The 17174-nt window shown below is 48.2% G+C and overlaps 5 protein-coding genes across 5 annotated transcripts; 2 read left to right on the top strand and 3 right to left on the bottom strand.

The window, feature by feature from the left end:
- Positions 1–2213: 2213 nt before the first annotated feature.
- Positions 2214–3010, bottom strand: TrAtP1_011615 (uncharacterized protein; the record flags this gene model as incomplete). The annotated part of the gene is made up of 2 exons (XM_066115184.1): positions 2214–2659; positions 2974–3010. The coding sequence occupies 2 exons, from the start codon at positions 3008–3010 to the stop codon at positions 2214–2216; spliced, it is 483 nt and encodes a 160-aa protein (XP_065971282.1).
- A 3162-nt stretch (positions 3011–6172) lies between these two features.
- TrAtP1_011614 (uncharacterized protein) lies at positions 6173–7161 on the bottom strand (the record flags this gene model as incomplete). Its single annotated transcript, XM_014083231.2, has 2 exons — positions 6173–7069; positions 7129–7161. 2 exons carry the CDS (start codon positions 7159–7161, stop codon positions 6173–6175), a joined length of 930 nt encoding a protein of 309 aa, XP_013938706.2.
- Positions 7162–10741: 3580 nt separating this feature from the next.
- Positions 10742–11004, top strand: TrAtP1_011613 (uncharacterized protein; the record flags this gene model as incomplete). The annotated part of the gene is made up of 2 exons (XM_014083405.1): positions 10742–10807; positions 10873–11004. The coding sequence occupies 2 exons, from the start codon at positions 10742–10744 to the stop codon at positions 11002–11004; spliced, it is 198 nt and encodes a 65-aa protein (XP_013938880.1).
- Positions 11005–11829: 825 nt separating this feature from the next.
- TrAtP1_011612 (uncharacterized protein) lies at positions 11830–12597 on the bottom strand (the record flags this gene model as incomplete). The annotated part of the gene is made up of 3 exons (XM_014084724.2): positions 11830–12120; positions 12184–12318; positions 12379–12597. The coding sequence occupies 3 exons, from the start codon at positions 12595–12597 to the stop codon at positions 11830–11832; spliced, it is 645 nt and encodes a 214-aa protein (XP_013940199.2).
- Positions 12598–14328: 1731 nt separating this feature from the next.
- On the top strand, positions 14329–16978 carry TrAtP1_011611 (uncharacterized protein; the record flags this gene model as incomplete). Its single annotated transcript, XM_066115183.1, has 7 exons — positions 14329–14399; positions 14465–14620; positions 14675–14940; positions 14998–15083; positions 15139–15764; positions 15839–16009; positions 16063–16978. The coding sequence occupies 7 exons, from the start codon at positions 14329–14331 to the stop codon at positions 16976–16978; spliced, it is 2292 nt and encodes a 763-aa protein (XP_065971281.1).
- Positions 16979–17174: the final 196 nt, after the last annotated feature.

Below are 17174 nucleotides of genomic sequence, written 5' to 3'. Positions count from 1 at the left end.
TACCATTGTCACTCAGGCCTTCTTGAAGCAATGATCAAGTGGCTCAATGGCTGGAGAATAATAGGTATAATAGAAGAGAAAAAAAAAAAAAGATGCGCACTCATTCGGCCTCTGAGCATCGGAACTACAAGCGCAGAGTCAAACCCCACGTCCCGAATTCGGCACCCTGGGCCACTGACGTGCGCCGAATTACCAGGCCACGCTAGAGCTGCCCCGCTACAGCCGCTGGAACAAGCGCTGTGAAACTTTGCGCGGTCGTACCCAGGTACCTTGTCCATTGTACTACCAATCTTCCAGCCTTCTCCCTCCCCACAATTCATCCAAGCTCGCCTCGCATCGGTCTCTCAGCCTTATCGAGTTATCATCAACCCACTCGCGAATCGCTTCACGAGGCCGCCAACCATTCCTTGAGCGAAGTTGCAGCTTCACACCGCTGACACTGCCAATCAAAAGGCAAGAATTATGGCCAACGAAAACCCCAAGCTCCTGTGGAACCCCGAAAACGTCAAAGATGTCGCCGAGTCGGTGGGCATTGGCTCCATGAGCGATGAGGCCCTCAAGGCTCTCGCGCAGGACGTCGAGTACCGCATCGGCCAGGTCATCATTGAGGCTCTCCGCTTGATGCGCGCGGCACGACGAACGACCATGACGGTTAACGACATCTCCTTGGCCCTCCGAGTCCTGGACGCGGAGCCTCTGTACGGCTACGATTCGACGCGACCTTTGCGATATGGCGAGGCGAGCTTGGGACCTGGCCAGCCGCTCTTCTACATTGAGGATGAAGAGGTGGATTTTGAGAAACTGATCAACGCGCCGCTCCCTAGAGTGCCGCGAGATATGAATTTCACTGGTAGGTCTCGTCTGGCAGAACGTTGATTCTTTGCATGCGGTTTCACTGACAGTTTTCTGTAGCGCACTGGCTTGCCATTGAAGGTGTTCAGCCCTCTATCCCTCAGAATCCGACTTCCGCCGAATTGCGACCGCAAGATCTGCTTCCAAAAGGCCCAGGAGCGAACCCTGCGCTGTCAGCTTTGGCTGGGAATGATACTTCCGCTGGCCAGCCTTCAGTCAAACATATTGTGAGCAAGGAGCTCATCCTCTATTTCGACAAGATTCAGGCCGCCATCCTCGACGACAATCCGGATGAGGAGGTTATACGACTACGTCAAGCTGCGCTGGGTTCCGTTAGAGATGATCCCGGTCTTCATCAGCTAGTTCCCTACTTCATCAACTTCATCATGGACAGAGTCACACACCAACTCGACGACACATTCACTCTGAAGCAGATGATGGAGCTGACAAATGCATTGATTGAGAACAAGAGCCTGTTCTTAGATCCGTATGCCAGCTCCCTCTCCGCACCTGTGCTGACTTGCTTGATGGCCAGAAAACTGGGCACGGACGAGGGACAGGATTCGCTGAAAGAGCAATATGATCTTCGTCAGTTGGCGGCCTCATTACTCGGCCGCATTGCCCGCAAATACTCGGCATCAAACTCACTACTTCGACCAAAGCTCACAAGAACGTGTCTCAAGTACTTCTTGGACCCCACCAAGCCGCCCGCCGTGTTGTACGGCGCAATTCACGGCCTTCTCGAGGCAGGAGGCACGGAAGCAATTCGAGTTTTGGTCTTGCGAAACCTCAAGAGCTTTGACTCTGGGATCCTCCAACCCTTGAAAGAGAAATCCGAAGGCTCTATCGAGTATGAGATGCTCGTGCAGGGGCTTGTGCAGGCGGTAGCATCTCTTGCGCAGAGAACCGATATAGCAGGTGGTAATGCAGCGGAAGCCAATGGAATTAACGGAAGCACCCCTGCATCTGAGCTCTCTGACCTCAATGACTTCCTGGGCCCCATCGTTGGCGAGAAGATTGCGACTGCTCGCAACCATCAGCTGAACAAGACGATTCTCGATGCTCGGTTTCTAGAGTAAAAGCATACAAGGAGGAGTAACATGTAAACAGCCACAGTTAAAACGGCATATGAAGTAGGCGCACGGCGTTTTAGATTGGTTGATATCCGGGAAAATAGCTTTATACTGCACGATTAGTGCGCATTGTTCAGATTGTTTATAATTCTTTTTTTTAATATCAAGATTTGGACAGTTAATCGAAAAGGCCTTTCATGGCCAGTTAGTTTTACACTACACCTTCAATTCCCCGCCCGGTATATACTCCCTTTCCGTATGTATCCCACTCGCCCCATTTCCCACCTCTTACAAGCCGAAAGCCAAGTAGCCACCGCCAAGGATACTTGAAACCCACAGAGCAATCTCTCCCCTCGTGATCTGCTTCTTGGCAAATCCAATACCCAGGTCGTATACCAGATGCTTGATGCCGTTGATGAAGTGGAAGGTGAAAGGGAAAGCCAAGGCGAACTTGATGGCGCCCTTGACGACAAAAGGCAGAGCAGCAAAGCCGGAAGCCAGGGCAGCGCTCTCAATGTGGAAGCCCAGAAGAGGAGAGGCGAGGTAGGCGGTGAAGTAGACGTAGGCGGCGCCGGAGAGCGCGCAGCCGGTGATACGAGTCCAAGCGGAGGCGCCGAACCAGGTCTGTTCCATTTTGTAGATGCCCAGGTTGGGAGAGACGGGGCGGTCGAGACGCTGCTTGACGAGGATCTGCTGGCCCTGTTCGGGGGGTGAGCTTCTCAGTCGAGATGAGTCTATGAATGAAAGAAGAGCATCGTATTAGCAAAGTTCTTTTTGGTTGATGTTGTTCTTCATGGAGGGGTTGCCTTTCGATGTTGCGAACGACGGAGAGCGTGGGGTCGAGTGACATTGCTTACCGGGCCTGAGAAGTCGACATGGCAGAGGCGAGAACCATGCGAGGAATGTTCTGGCTGAAGAAAGCGTTGGGCTTAGTCGCGCCTATAAGAGAAGCTCCAAAGTTAGCACATCGTCTCCCGCAAGGTTGAGGCTATTCGCAGCTCTGCCTCTCATGTGAAAGAGCCCGGCAAAGAGAGAGAGAAAAACATACTGCGCATGGCAGCGAGGCCGAGCCGTTGAGCGATCATCTTGGGCAAGCTGGAAAAGCAATCTCGAAGGAGCGGAGAGGGCGGTCAATTGGGCGAAGTGGTTTGATTCCCCCAGAATTCGAAAGTATCGAGATTCCCTCGTTTTTGTCGCTTCGGGCTCAAGATCCGTGACGAGCTTCTTCGGAACGGAACTGGCGCTCGGTTCCTCGGTTTAGGTGGGCCAATCACGCAGCTCCAATTCCTCATCGCCGGGTCTCTCTATCACGTGCCCGATTGGAATGCTGACTCATCCGTTTTTTTTTCCCGGTGCCCTGGGTTAATATTTCTGGGCAGGAGCTTGCGGAGCTCTTTCTTCTTTTTCTTTTTTTTTCTCTTCAGATAGTCACGAATATCCGCCACGCGCTGTCTACTATGGACATTGATGATGGCAAGGCCATTTTGGCCCGTGGATATTTGGAGAGTAACTGATCCTTCGTTAATCTCGAAATTTGCTTGTTTTTCAGTGCATTTTTCGTTTCATTCTGAGATCTACATTTTTTGCTGTTGATGTTTATGTATTCGTATCTATGACTGTATCCTGTAAACCCTCATCCTCGGTGTAAGTGGTCCAACCACGCAGCTCCAATTCCTCATCGTTGGGTCTATCACGTGCAACCAAGTGTCGAGAGAGCTTTTTCTCGGAGCCTGTAACGACAGCTTCGGGCGGCATTCGTCCGTGCCGGCTTCCCTCTTGATGCTTCGATGAATCTTGTCGCTCCTGGTCCTTCTTCTGGCCCTGCTACTACTACCAGTAAATTTCTGGCCCTACTACTACTACTAGTAGTAGCAGGGCCAGCTGAGTAGTAGCAGGACCAGAAGAGCAACGGATTGGAAAAAGGGAGACGTTATCCAGCACCCTGATTTTATTATCCAACACCCCAACTGTAGTATAATAGGGCAGCCAGTTTATATATTAAATATACAGCTGCCAAATACTTATTAAAATAGTAGCAGTAGCAGCAGTAGCAGCAGTAGCAGAAGTAGCAGCAGTAGCAGCAGTAGCAGAAGTAGCAGAAGTAGCAGAAGTAGCAGAAGTAGCAGAAGTAGCAGAAGTAGCAGAAGTAGCAGAAGTAGCAGAAGTAGCCACAGCTGGAGTGCTAAATATTAAACATGATTGGGGTGCTAGATAACTTCTCTCTTTTTGGGGTGTTGGATAACAGAACTGGGGTGCTGGATAATGGCTCCCTAAAAAAATCATCGAGGAACGCCGGCGGATCTGGGAGGAAGCACGGCAAGCATGGGTTCTCTTAAAGGGGAAGCTTTGTAGCACCGTTGATCTCGCACCCCCGGATTACTCGTTGCTATTCGAGCTTCACGTTGACGGGAGTAAAGAGCGAGGATTCGGCGTAGTCTTACATTAGACAAAGGAATGAAAGCTACGTCCCATTCTATTCCTCCTAAAAGCTCTCACGCCCGCAGAAGTAAACTATGGATCTACGGAATTGGAGACAGCAGCCCTCGTCTGGGCGCTGCACAAACTGTCCCATATCCTGGACCACTCTCACGTCGACGTTGTCACACATCACACCGCAATACGAGATACATTCCGGAGCGTCTCTTACAGCCTCACCCTCTACAGCGGAAGCTACATGCCCGCCGGGTGACAAAGCATCTCCGACACCTTGGAGCTGGTTGGGCCTAGAGTCGGTTTGAATAGGGTAGTGCTTCTTGCCATGCCAGCAAGTAGGTCTTTGACTGTGTCCGATGTCTTGTCTGATGTCTTCGGGACTTTGTCTGATGTCGTCGGGGCTCTCGTGTACCTCTTCTAGTCCTGTTACTTTTTCTTCCGGCCCTGCTACTACCTCTTCTTCTGGTCCTGCTATTACTTCTTCTAGTCCCGCTACTACTAATGATGTGGTAATGGACAATGGATCTTAGTTAAGCGCTCTACAAGAAGAATCTAATTGGGTGATCCGAAGCAAGGGACAATAAATTGAGAATGAACTGGAAAGCATTGCTGATAACAGTGATAATGAACGAACTACGACTTCTTCCGGTCCCGCTACTACTGACGTAAGAAGGGTTGCGAAGAAAAAGAGGAAATTCTTGAACAATCAGCGTATTCCTGTTTATGACAGCAATCTGTAACCCCCCACTTAGTATGCGTAATTGTTCTCAAAGCCGCTGAGCCTATGAACGTCTATCCTTGCGAGATTGGCTTCATGTTTAAATGCCGTTTGTCATATGACGGCGCGTATTCTGCCAAGAGATGCACTCTGCCTGGGCCTTAGCTGGTCTGCACTGGCTAGGCAAAGGACAAAGAGAAAATGCCTGTTCAATATTTCCGGGTACATTATCTGAACAACGGTGATTCAAATCGTGGGTCTTCGTTCAGTACCGAGGCTTGTGTCTGCTTTGTTTTCGTCGTTTCTGAACACCAAAGCGATCCAGTCTATATGAACGTGTGCGTTCGCTAGTCAAATCTCACAGTAACTTGCCTACGACATAAGACATGAACTGCTTGTCGCTTATCATGTTTTCTGCTTGCCATGCTCTTTTCACCGGCAAGAAGCAACATAGCGAATTCAACGACTCAGAGTAAAGCATGTTCTCAGTCTTCAAAATAGCTCGGCCATCCAAGATCCCAAGTCTCAAGACTACACGTCCTGTGATTACCACTACAAGGGCCCAATGGCTTGCCAAGAAAAATGCAAAGTTGAGAAAACGGACAACAGATGAAAGAATTGGATCCAAAGGTATGAGTTGCGTTGCATATCTGGCGCTATTTCATGGCATATTTACGATCTTTTTTCTGCCTGGTTTCATCCTTTATAAATTGGGGATTAAGTTGAAGAGTTTCGTCTTGAAAGCATTGGGGGAGAGGCAGGCCAGATGTGAAATTCGGAAAATTGAAAGGGAAGACGGACTGGAACTAGAGCGATTATCTGATCAAGGCTTCTAATCCATAGTGGGAGGATTGTTTACATAAAGTGTCAACAGGCTTATTCATCGGCATGACACCAAACCACGAAGTTTAGAGAAAAGACAAACATTGTACAAACTCGCTAATGCGAAGTGAGGTCAGCGATAGTAATTTAAGAAAAATGGTTTCAATGCAAAGAGTATGCTTGTTTGCTTGAACACATGACTAGGTACAAATAAACCACCCTTCGAGATAAAGCTTGTGTCCAAAACCTGTTACCTTTAAATATCTAAATCTCGTTAAACGTATCCTAGCAGCTTCTTAAGGTTTTCCTCAAGGCTTTCAATAGGCTTGCCACATCCAGGCTCTAGCTTGGCCGTATAATCTCCATCGTAGCGATTCTGTTCATCAAATACTCCTGCCGTCCCCAACATCGTGTATGCCTTGGTAAACAGCCGATTCGTGACGCCTTGCTTGGTATCTTCATCCCAAAGCGCAAATCCTTCCTTCTTAAAATCCTCAACGGACAGGTCCACAATCTTCCATTCTCCCGGAGCCGAGAACTTTTGAATCATGTCGATAAGTTCATTCGTACTGACGGCGTAATCTGCAAAATAAGCAACCCGATTTCGGTACTTTTCAGGGGTTTGAAGAACAGTCACAATAGCTTCTCCAACGAGAGCCAGATGACTCATTGAGACTTTCTGGTCACCAGAGCCAAAGCGCGTGATAGTACGATCCTTCTTGTTAACCCAGAAGAATCCCTCCTCAATGCCCCAGTCAAACCACGCCCCGAGGATAATACCTGTCCAAGACAAAGTGCAGTCAGGCGCCGACGTGAGACTTTCAAGCTCTTTTTGAGCTTCATGTTTAGGTCCAAAGATTCGAATTTCCGCGGAATGCGCAGAAAAAGAGTCGGTACTAAACTCGGGCGTGATCAAACGAGACACGCCGGCGGCCAGAGCAGCCTGTACGATGGTGCTCTGGTGCTCGGCAGCGGCGGGGTTGAATGCTTCAATCAGAGCATCCTGGCCTTGTAATACTTCGGTAAGTGTCTTCAGGTCATCATAAGAAGACTTCTTGACAGCGATGCCTTGGGGATAGGTCGAAGTGCTCTCTGGCCTTGCAATGACAGTTACAATGAAGCCGGCAGAGAGCAAAGCTGGTATCGCAACTTTCCCAACATTTCCGGTAGCCTAAAGAAAGCTGACAGTTAGCTGATGGATCATGATTGAAGTGTAGAAACAACACGTACACCGAGAACTGCGACGGTCTTGATCGGCGACATCTTGAGTTCGTGTAAATTCCGAATATTTGAGGTTCAGACAAATGGCTATTAAACTTCCCGTTATTCGGTTTGAGAATGCAGATTTCTCAAATAAACACATGGCGGAAGACTGGGTTTATATAGACATACGATTGACTATTTCATCTAATTCTGTGTATGTCTTCGCTCACGGGCAGCAATACAGCAATGAGACTCTCCTACTATGGCGTTGCCTCTGATTGGGCGACTTACTCCTCGATAAGCTCAAAACGGACTTTCAACTGGCGCTAATGCATCGGCCGATCCCTGCTCGCGGTTTATTAGCTGGATGCCCCACGGTACTGGAAGCTTAAACTCCGTGAAGCGTCCTCTCAACTTGTACGCACCCTTAACAAAACCTCACCTTGACATATGTACAGACAGAGTCCTTTTATTGCCATCAGCTAGAGAAGATTGACTTTTCCACGACATCCAGCTCGATAGTTACATTAGCAGAATGCAAGTAACAGCTTATACATCGACCTACACCGATTCTCCGCCGCAATTCCCAGTCTTTGGCAGAGCCGCTGGAGTCTGCCACAATTGCAGAAGATCCAAAGCCCGCTGTGACAAATCTCTTCCTGCTTGTTCCCGATGCGTGTCGTACGTAACTTTTACTTCCTAGCACAGTTTTATTTAGATCTCTCTTCTCATATTCTAGTCGTCCAGGAAACAGATGCGATGCGTCTATGGGCGCCAATTGTCCACCAACGCCTCCGCCGGCGGAGTTTGCACTGATGGCGGAGAAGGCGTCATACCGCCCACAAATCATCAGACGGCGTGTATTTTTGAAGTATCCCTTGAGACGTGCTACAAGATAGTTGGTATGATATCGGTCGCTCTGTTGAGTAGTATTGATGATGCTGAGCAAGATGCCTCGATTCTTCGCATGGCGCTTAAACCTACAGGCTTGACCGCTGCATCCATTGCTCAGGCATACAAGAAAAGGGTCCATGACTGGTTCCCAATTCTTTCAGAAGACCAACTTATCTCATTTGCCACACCTTCTATTTTAGGAACATGTCATGGCAGAGACGGCATATTGCTCCTCTGCATGGCTCTGGTGTCACAGCAGCCGTGCGGGCACCCGGGTCATGGCATATGCTGCAACTTATACAAGGCAGCAAAGCAGTCCTTTCTCCTCTTGCAAACGTCTTCAAGAAATTGTATACAAACTCTCCAGATTGGTCTTTTGCTGTCGCTGTTTGAATACGGCCATGGTCTCGATCAAGAGTCCAAACTCTCGATTGCAGCTTGTACAACCATGTGCGAATCGCACAAGTTCCTATCAGATGGAAGCGAAGATGGAGAGGAGTTGATTGTAGCAGCTGTATGTCGGAGAGCAGTTGTAATTATGGATTGGTCAGTATTTGGACTACTCGGCCTTGGAAACTTGGGGCCCGCTAGTGTATGGGTAAATCAATATATCTCTAACCATGCCCTCAACAGTCTAACAGAACTTCCAAAATATCCGATAGACATTCAAATATCGACAGATATAAAAACATCGACAAATAATGGATTCAATTTATTGAATGAGCCTGCCTGGCCGGATGAACATATATTAGGTGAGAGCGACCGCTCACTATCAAATTTCGAGATACTGTTCCGAGTTGCGAGCATTGTTCGGGAGGCTATTCAGTATCTCAAGAACGACGCGACGATACAGTCTCCAGCCAGTTCATATACAACAATTGAGTCACGACTTCGAAATGTTTGCTTTGCTTTAATTCAAGCTGCGGGTCCAAATTCTCTTGTATTTTGCGATAGCATTGCATTAGCACTGAGGTATGACTTTGCAATATCACTCCTAGGACAAGTCAAATGGAATTAACCGTATAGTTTTAGCTTTCTATTCGAACTCAATGTACATTATACTGAACAATCCCAGGCGGCTATCAGCACGGCAGATAGACTCGCCATAGGATCCTCGCGACGAATGGCAGTCGACATCTGCAAGTCCATGAGCGAGACAGTGCTGAGAAAGGGAGTTGAAGGGCTTTCCCTGATAGGGCTGTCTTCAACGTGCCGCGCCGCCAACTTGCTGGCTAAAGCCAATATGAATTTACACGAAGAAGGAATGTTTACTCATTCTGATATTGAAGAATTTAATTGGGCACTTGGTGAATTCACGCAGAGATGGCAAATTGGCGGTAAGTAAATTTGCATGTGGCCTGGAACCATTTACGCGGTCGAGCTGATGGTATACTAGCAGTTTGTGGGAATACCAAGTTGCCTCACACACCTCACTGAAGCGACCGGCGGCCTTCATCAGCTCTATGTAATAATGGAGCGACTTGCACGATTAGGGCAATGAAAAATCCTGATTAATACCGGAAACCATCAAATAGACCGAGCATATACTGTAGGTGGCCGAAGCCGAGGTGCAAACAACCTACTCCATTCAACATCCATTATGCCAAGTCTGTTTCCAACCATCTAACTCTGTTTATAAGCTTTACGGCTCGACGGCGATCCACTACAATAGCATGCCCAGCGGCTGCTCGGGGCTCGAATCGTTCCATATCCACTGTAAAGTAAGCTTACTGCGGCATACGAGATGCTTATTCAAGTATCCGTTGACAAACTAGGAAGGCAGCTCTGACTATATCGACCAGGGGTGGGATGCAGAATAGACAGCCAAAGCAAAAGGAAAACGATGGTAGTTGGCCTCTTTTTGAACATACATCGTTTATATAGACTTCTACGTTGACTGAAGGCTTCTAGGCCATGCTGGGCTGCTACGTGCTATGTTTCAAAACTTCCAGATTCTTATTGTATACGGAAACGTTATAAATGCCATCTGTCTGGGGATACATAGAGGCTGATTGGTAATACGTAAATTCCGATATATATCGGGAAAAGGACAACAGGGCTGCTCTCAATAATATGGGGTACATAAGCTATCTCGCCGCGAAATATGAAACCCACAAATAACGGTTGGCTTGCTCAGTCTGTCGGGTCGTCGGACGCTGACCGTTCGTTACCTATTATGGATGGAGAAATATGCTTATGCAGTCCTTATCAAGCAACTGCCACGGTTTGAATAGTAATAGGAATAGCAATATAGAGAAGGTTAACATGGCTTCTACGCTAAAGATGACACGCCCAATCAAGAGATACTAGGTTCCTTTGAGCTTCACCCGACAATTCAAGCTGCAAATAGCCTAATAGCCACTACTTAGCGCCATTGTAGTTGAACCTCGTAGTATTTGTAGATGTTGATTGGGGGGAGCCGGTTTAGCGACGGGCGGAGATCTGAGCCCCTAGGGGCTAGGAAATCGGTAAATTGAATCAATAATGAGCGATTGATTAGTTATACTAATACGAAAACACAGAAAACTATCTGATGTGAGATATTCATGGCTCAAATGGTTCTAGCATCACAGCTCAGGGTATGGCCACGAGTATAAGAGAGCAAATCGCTGGGTGCGAATACCGCAATAATCATCTATAAATACTTGCTTTAACCCCTTCGACAGTTAAATTTTGAAAAAATACGGTCAACTCAAACTCATCACCTACAATCCTTAATCCTTACTAAATCGAGTCATTCATCAACATGAAGCTCTACACTGCCGTCCTCGTCTTCACTGCAGCTTTGGCTAGCGCTTGCAACTCTTGCAATGTAAGCCTCTCACGACTCACAACCTTTATCGTTCCCTTATGATGAGTATGCTAATAAAAGAAAAGGACTGCCCTGGAGACCAAGTTTGCAATCACTTCGGAGGCTTCGGAGTCGACCCAACCAGCTTCTGCGTTGAGCCGAGCGACCCCAGCTGCAATGACCCACGTGGCAACTGCGATACCAACACTTGCGACTAATTTTATCAATGGAAGAGAGAGAACATTCTTGGAGGAAGTAATTAGCTAAAGGGAAAACGAATTGATGACCAATTAGTAATGAACCATAGCGGGTAATCAAATTGTTTGAGTGTGTATCGTTGACAGATCAACCACGTGTAAAGCAGAAATTCGCTTTAATGTGATATAAAATAATACACTTTAGCAAAGCTATCACTTTTTTATGCCCAACTCTTTCTATTGTTGTCTCAACCCTAAATCAAGGAATGCGATGATGATCGATTTGTGAAAAGGTGTTTGCCAACTTAGATTGATATGAGAGGAGAGTAATTTCGAAACAATCGCTACATGACATGCTAACTAATGAACATTGGCTTTGAATAAAAAAGGGGGGAAGAAGGCAGTCTCCTACAAGGAAGAAATAACACAGCTAAGATATTTTCCTTCCTATAACCTTGTTCCACTTTTCGAATTTCCATCTCTCAAGCATACCTTCATCCCTGTGCGGCTTCTCGCCCCATATGTCCTTTGTTTCAACAATGCCCTTTGCAATCCAGCTTCCCTGAGCCATGAACTGATTCCAGATCAAGGCTGACTGTTTGGCGGCTGCCATATCATCCTGCAAATTAAGAATGCGATGGGCTATGTCTTGCGCTTCCGCTTCTAGATGCTGAAATCTTTCAGGAGATAAAGCGTACAAAAGCCGTGACTTGACCATTCGACACACTGCGTAAGTGCCTCGCAAGCCGATGCGTGTAAGACACCAGGGTCCCAGAGTCTTGTAGTCAAAATCTGTAGAAAATATGAGAACACCGTTTTCGTCATCTACCAGCCCTCCATCCTTGATTATGGGTTCTTTCTTATCAAAGTCAGCCATATCATGAGATTTTTACGTTTTGCCAGCAAGCGCTCTATCAGATCATCAACAACCTTCTGTGGAGGCGGACAAGGCGCCATCAGAAGTGCCGTTGTGTCTTTGAAGAGCCTTGGTAGCTCAATAAGGCCGCCCCATAATGCGAGGACAAATTCTTTATCGTTTGAAAGAGTCGCGTCTTCGTTGACGGCCTCTCGAATAACGGCTTGCCACTGTGACTGCTCCAAAAAGCAGGGCGTATTGCTTAAAAATGCCGACATGACCTGGAAGAAAAAATGATGAGCCTAACTTTGTAACTTGGGACTTTGGGGCCTGGATTTTCTTACCGTTGGCCCAATATGTGACAAGAACAGGGCCTTCTCAAACTCTGACTGGAACATGTGAGCTCCTCGAGCTTCCACAAGTCTAGCCGCACCACCGACATGCTGCATCCAGGAATCTTTCTCATTTCCATTCAAGGCCTGTGAAAATACTTGGGTCAGTTATGTCAAACAGCTTCATATCTGCAATGTTGTATTCACCTCGAAAATTCCCAACAGCTGTGTCGCGCATAGAGTCTCTGGCTTCGACCACTCGCGCTCATCTAGCAATGCCTCTTGAAGCGCTTGAAGCGCCTTCTGATAGTGCATCAGCGCTTTCAAGTCCCCCCTTGGGCGATCTATTTTCTTCCGGTTGCGAAAGGTACTGAAGTTTTGCAATGACACAATCCGTTGCGTGGCGAAGTAGCTGTACATGTCCATACCGACTTGGGATGAAGGATAAGAGCCTCTGGCTCGAGGCCTGTGCTGTTACGATGGCATCTTTGGGCTGGTCTGGCTCGTAGAGATAGTGAGAAAGAGTGCCAACCCCAAGACGAAGACCGGTCAGCGGCATGAGATTAAGAAGCAAGGAGAATTCTTTGGGCATTCTCGGATCCTGGAAGGAGAATGGTACATAAAGATCTAGAGATTGGCGAATGCGCTGTAGTTCATTTGGATCTGGGGCATCCTTTGCAGGCTCAGAGCCGTCGGCCTGACTTATAAAGACAGGATACTGCCTCATGTTATGCTTGCCATAATCGCCTCTCTGTTTCCGGGCCACGGCAGTATCTCTCATCGCCTGCTGCCGAATGCGCCGCCGAACCTGTGCATCGGGGACGAGGTTCGGCCCATCAAAGTTGACAAAGGAAAAGGACTGCGGCATGTCGCCCGTTGATAGATGGTATGGAGCAACTGCTGCGAAAAGCGGATACTGGAGTTGAAGCAGAAGTGGGTTGGTCAAGGACTAAGAATCAGCATGCAAATATAAGTCAATTGTGCTTCTTGAGGACTAGTCCACAAGGCAATTCTTTTTTGGAGCAGTGTTGCAAGTCATTCTCTGGTTATATTCTCAGCTGAATTAGAAATGCGTGGAAGCGCGACCCGAGGGATCATGGCCGTGATTACTATTCAGAAATTCAGATTGAGTTTAGGGCATGGACAAAAACTCCGACGCATACAATTCTAGGCTATGTAAGCCACGGCAACATTTATTTGCAATGTGGCTTGAGTGACACACCTGTCCTTTTCTTTTGCTTGGTGTGTTTGAAGTATAGGCGCATTTGTGTTTATCATATTAGAAGCTATCATGACCAACGCGAACGGGAGATCCTTAAAGGACATGTATTTAAGCGACGGTCATTTTCGCATGAGCTAAATAGGTATATGTTTGGAAGCCGGTATTTGAGAATGATGCCGGGTAGCTTATATATCGGTGCTATTATGTGCCTGCTCAGAACTAGGTAATTTGGCGATGTCTCTGGTCCTTGCCCTGTATGGCATTATAGAGGCGAATGTGGCGAACACAGCAAGCGGCATCAGCAGGTGCACTGATTTGTAATTCAAGCACTAGAACATACCTCTCTTCATGTTCTTAATGGGTGATATCAATAACATCTATCAGCGTGTAAAATACAGAGGCAGCTAATAGGCACCATGAAATTATACGCAGGGCTGCTAGTATATGCAATGCCCCACCACGCGCCCGTAAACAACTGAGGCTCTGGCTTCCAAAAGCTGTAGAAGAGATGGAAGCTTCTACAGTACCGACAATCCGGTTCTTGGGCTAGCCCCCGCATCGCATCTCAACTCAACTCTGCGAAACCAACCACCTGCCGGTATCCACCACTTGGCTTGACACTGTAATAAAATAGTGGCAAATAGCTTCTGCTGCTAGCATTAAGCGTCGGCTGAGCTTACTGTGCTGTAGTCTGTCTACCTGATAATATTGATCATTGATCCCGACCTCGGCCAGGCTGCCGTCTAGCTGGCGCTTAGTCATCGCGGCCTAGCAGCAGCCATATCTTCCTCTGGGGATCCGCGACAGTGACCAACACTAATCTTCAATCTCCACTCTTCTGCTTCATATGGGAATGGGGCTTCATCACTGGAAATCCCAACATCTGCGGCTTCTCGGACTGCCCCTGCATTGATGTCATCGCTGTGACTCTCCCCATGGACATCCAGCAGCCGCCGGCAAAGTCCAGCCGCCACCTAGATAGAGAGAGGAAACGAGCGGCTCGAGCGTACGTTGCCCCGAGAGCTGAGCAGGCTGAAACCACAGGAATCTCATCTGACGCGGCAAATGTAGGTGCGATGGCTGTCGCCGCCAGAAGGAGCGGTGCGATGGAGGCGTGCCGTGTCGGAGGTGCTTCCGGCTAGGCCGCCCATGCGACTTCACGGCTAGAGCCTCAGCCGACAGCGAGTCGCAGGCCGGCTCAGGCGTGCGCCCGGGAGCCATAGCAAGGTAGAGCCTACGATCCATGATGCTGTTTTGGTTGCCCATGCTCAATCTCACAAGGCGGAATCGTTCTGACAACCACCAAAGACCCCGCGCCGCCGAGAGCGCCGCTGACCAGGCCAAGCGCCTCGAGTACCTGGAACGCATTGTCCAGGGCTACGTCGGCAGCAAAGATGCGCTGGACCTCGAGGCTCTCAAGGATCTGGCCGAGGCCACGGACAAGCGCCGAGATTCCACTCGACCGGCCGACATCTCGTCCCAGAGCTCTGAATTCGATGGCGTGGACGAGAAGTTTGAGATGCGACCTCTCCACGGCAATGTTACACGTACAAGCTTCATCTTGCCTGTTTTGGCACGCACCGGAAACTAACTCGAGCCAATAGATTATTCCGGAGAATTTTCACATTGGAACTTTTCCATGCGTATAAAGAAGTGGATCGACCAAACAGTTACAAATGATTCTTTGAATGTGAATACGGCATGCCATCTCTGTGTTTTACATCGAGGCTGACCAGCTCATGCAGCAACCATCCAAGTCCGCGACGTCATTCAAGGAGTACTATCGCGCCGAGGAGCTCCAATCAAACTCCGAAATCCTAGGATCACTATCACTCTTACCACCGAGACCCATCGCTGACTTCCTCGTTTACTCCTTTTTCAAGCATGCGCAGACCAACTACTTCTTCGTTGAACAGGAATGGCTCAGGGCCAAGTTAAATCTTGCTTACGAGAACCCTGGATCCTTTTCTCGGAGAGATGTGGGAATCATCGGCATCATTTTCGCTACCTTTGCCATTGGAACCCAATTTGCGTACCTCGAATCGTTGGTTGAAGGCGCTGAGAACCCCACGGAGAAAGGGACGGGCGCGTTTACAGAAGATGCGGTTGGGATACTGTTCTATCAGCAAGCGTGCAGACTGCTTCCAGATGTTATTACGGTATCCTCATTGGAGAGCGTGCAGGCCGTCCTATTGCTCGGTATATACACTCTGCCAGTGGATGCATCTGGATTAGCCTACATCTATCTCAACTTGGCCCTTAAGCTTGCGATACAAAACGGCATGCATAGGAAATATCCCGTCGAAAATCGAGATGTGCGCATTGTCGAGACCAGAAATCGGGTGTGGTGGAGTGTTTACACGATTGAGAAGTATGTGCTGGCAGGAGGATATCATTTCCCCCCGAATCGAGTCTAAAATTTCGACTTGACTAACACTTTCATAGGCGTGTCGGAATCTTCCATGGAAGGCCAACTTCTATTTCAAGTACTGATGTGGATGCCGATTATCCCATACACCTCCCCGAACTTTGGTCATCAACTACGCCGACCGATACTGCACATCTGCTAGCGACTTTTGAGCTAAATCAAAAGCTAAGCAGAATGTCCCAAGAGATGTGAGATACTACAATGTCGAATACTAAGTCAAGCTGCTAATAGTATCTTCTAGAACTATACTACGCTCTTTACCAAAACACGATGTTCCAGAAGGCCTAAAGAGGCTTTTAGGCCTGCATCGTGAGCTAAAAGGCTGGTGGGAATCTCTGCCGAATGACATTTTCTGCAAAGAATTCACATCTCAGTCGACACTGTCTCGTCAACACATGCACCTGCACTTGGAATATTGCCTTGTACGCATGTTTGTCGGCCGCGTTTTCATCTTTCCCGAGGCAGGTTTCAAAGATGGTAGCAGTCCGGCCACATCTGCAAACGGGCCCTCCAGTGCGTCGCTGAGTAGAAAGGGCACTCGTTCGACCTTGGTTGCAGACTGTACTGAGGCCGCGCTGTCAATTATAGACACGTGTCGCTCTCTACGCAATAGTATTGGTCTCGCCCGCGCGTCGTATACGGAGTTCAGCTCTTGTCGGGCGGCTCTTTTGGTCATTACTACGCAATGTCTTTCTCAGAAAACCTACATGTTCCGACAGGCTTTGCGAGATGGGCTATCTATGCTCAAGGAAATGTCAACTGGCAGCCAATCAGCACACTCCGAAATGTCGCTAATAGAGGCATTCGAACAGGCTATAGCTAACATGAACGCACAGGAGCTGACAGCCACCTCAATAGTGAGCGAGTCTGAATATGCCAAATTCAAAAAGTGGGAGCAGCTGTGGAAGAGCGACGCACCTATAGCAGAAATGGCTGAGAGAGGCGTTGAAAACAAACCAGTGCCGATTGTACCGCCTGTGATGGAGCAGCCAAGGCATATGGGAGAAGCTCCGAAGGAAGAACCCGCGATGATGCCACACGGCACTCCGTTCTTCGGTGTAGACGGACATTTCGCGTCATTTCCACAAAGTTTGGATGACTTTTCGGCATTCTTTGGCAACGAGTTTGGAAATAATATTGATCCTGGACATGGATGAAGAACGCACTCACGATAAAGGAGATATTCAACCTAGAAAGATGAAGATGCCTCACGCCAAGTCGCCCAGGCTTGTAATACAACAGGAAACAGAGCTGGATGATCTTGAAAGGGGCGGAGTAGAACAATGAGCAACCCCGCCGAAGGGCCTGCGGCACAAATGCAATGCCAGCTTCTGCACAAGGCTGGGCACCTGA

The sequence above is a fragment of the Trichoderma atroviride genome, chromosome 6 (genome assembly GCF_020647795.1).
Source record: "Trichoderma atroviride chromosome 6, complete sequence".
Classification (NCBI taxonomy): Eukaryota; Fungi; Ascomycota; class Sordariomycetes; order Hypocreales; family Hypocreaceae; genus Trichoderma; species Trichoderma atroviride.
This window is presented reverse-complemented; position numbering and strand designations above follow the sequence as displayed.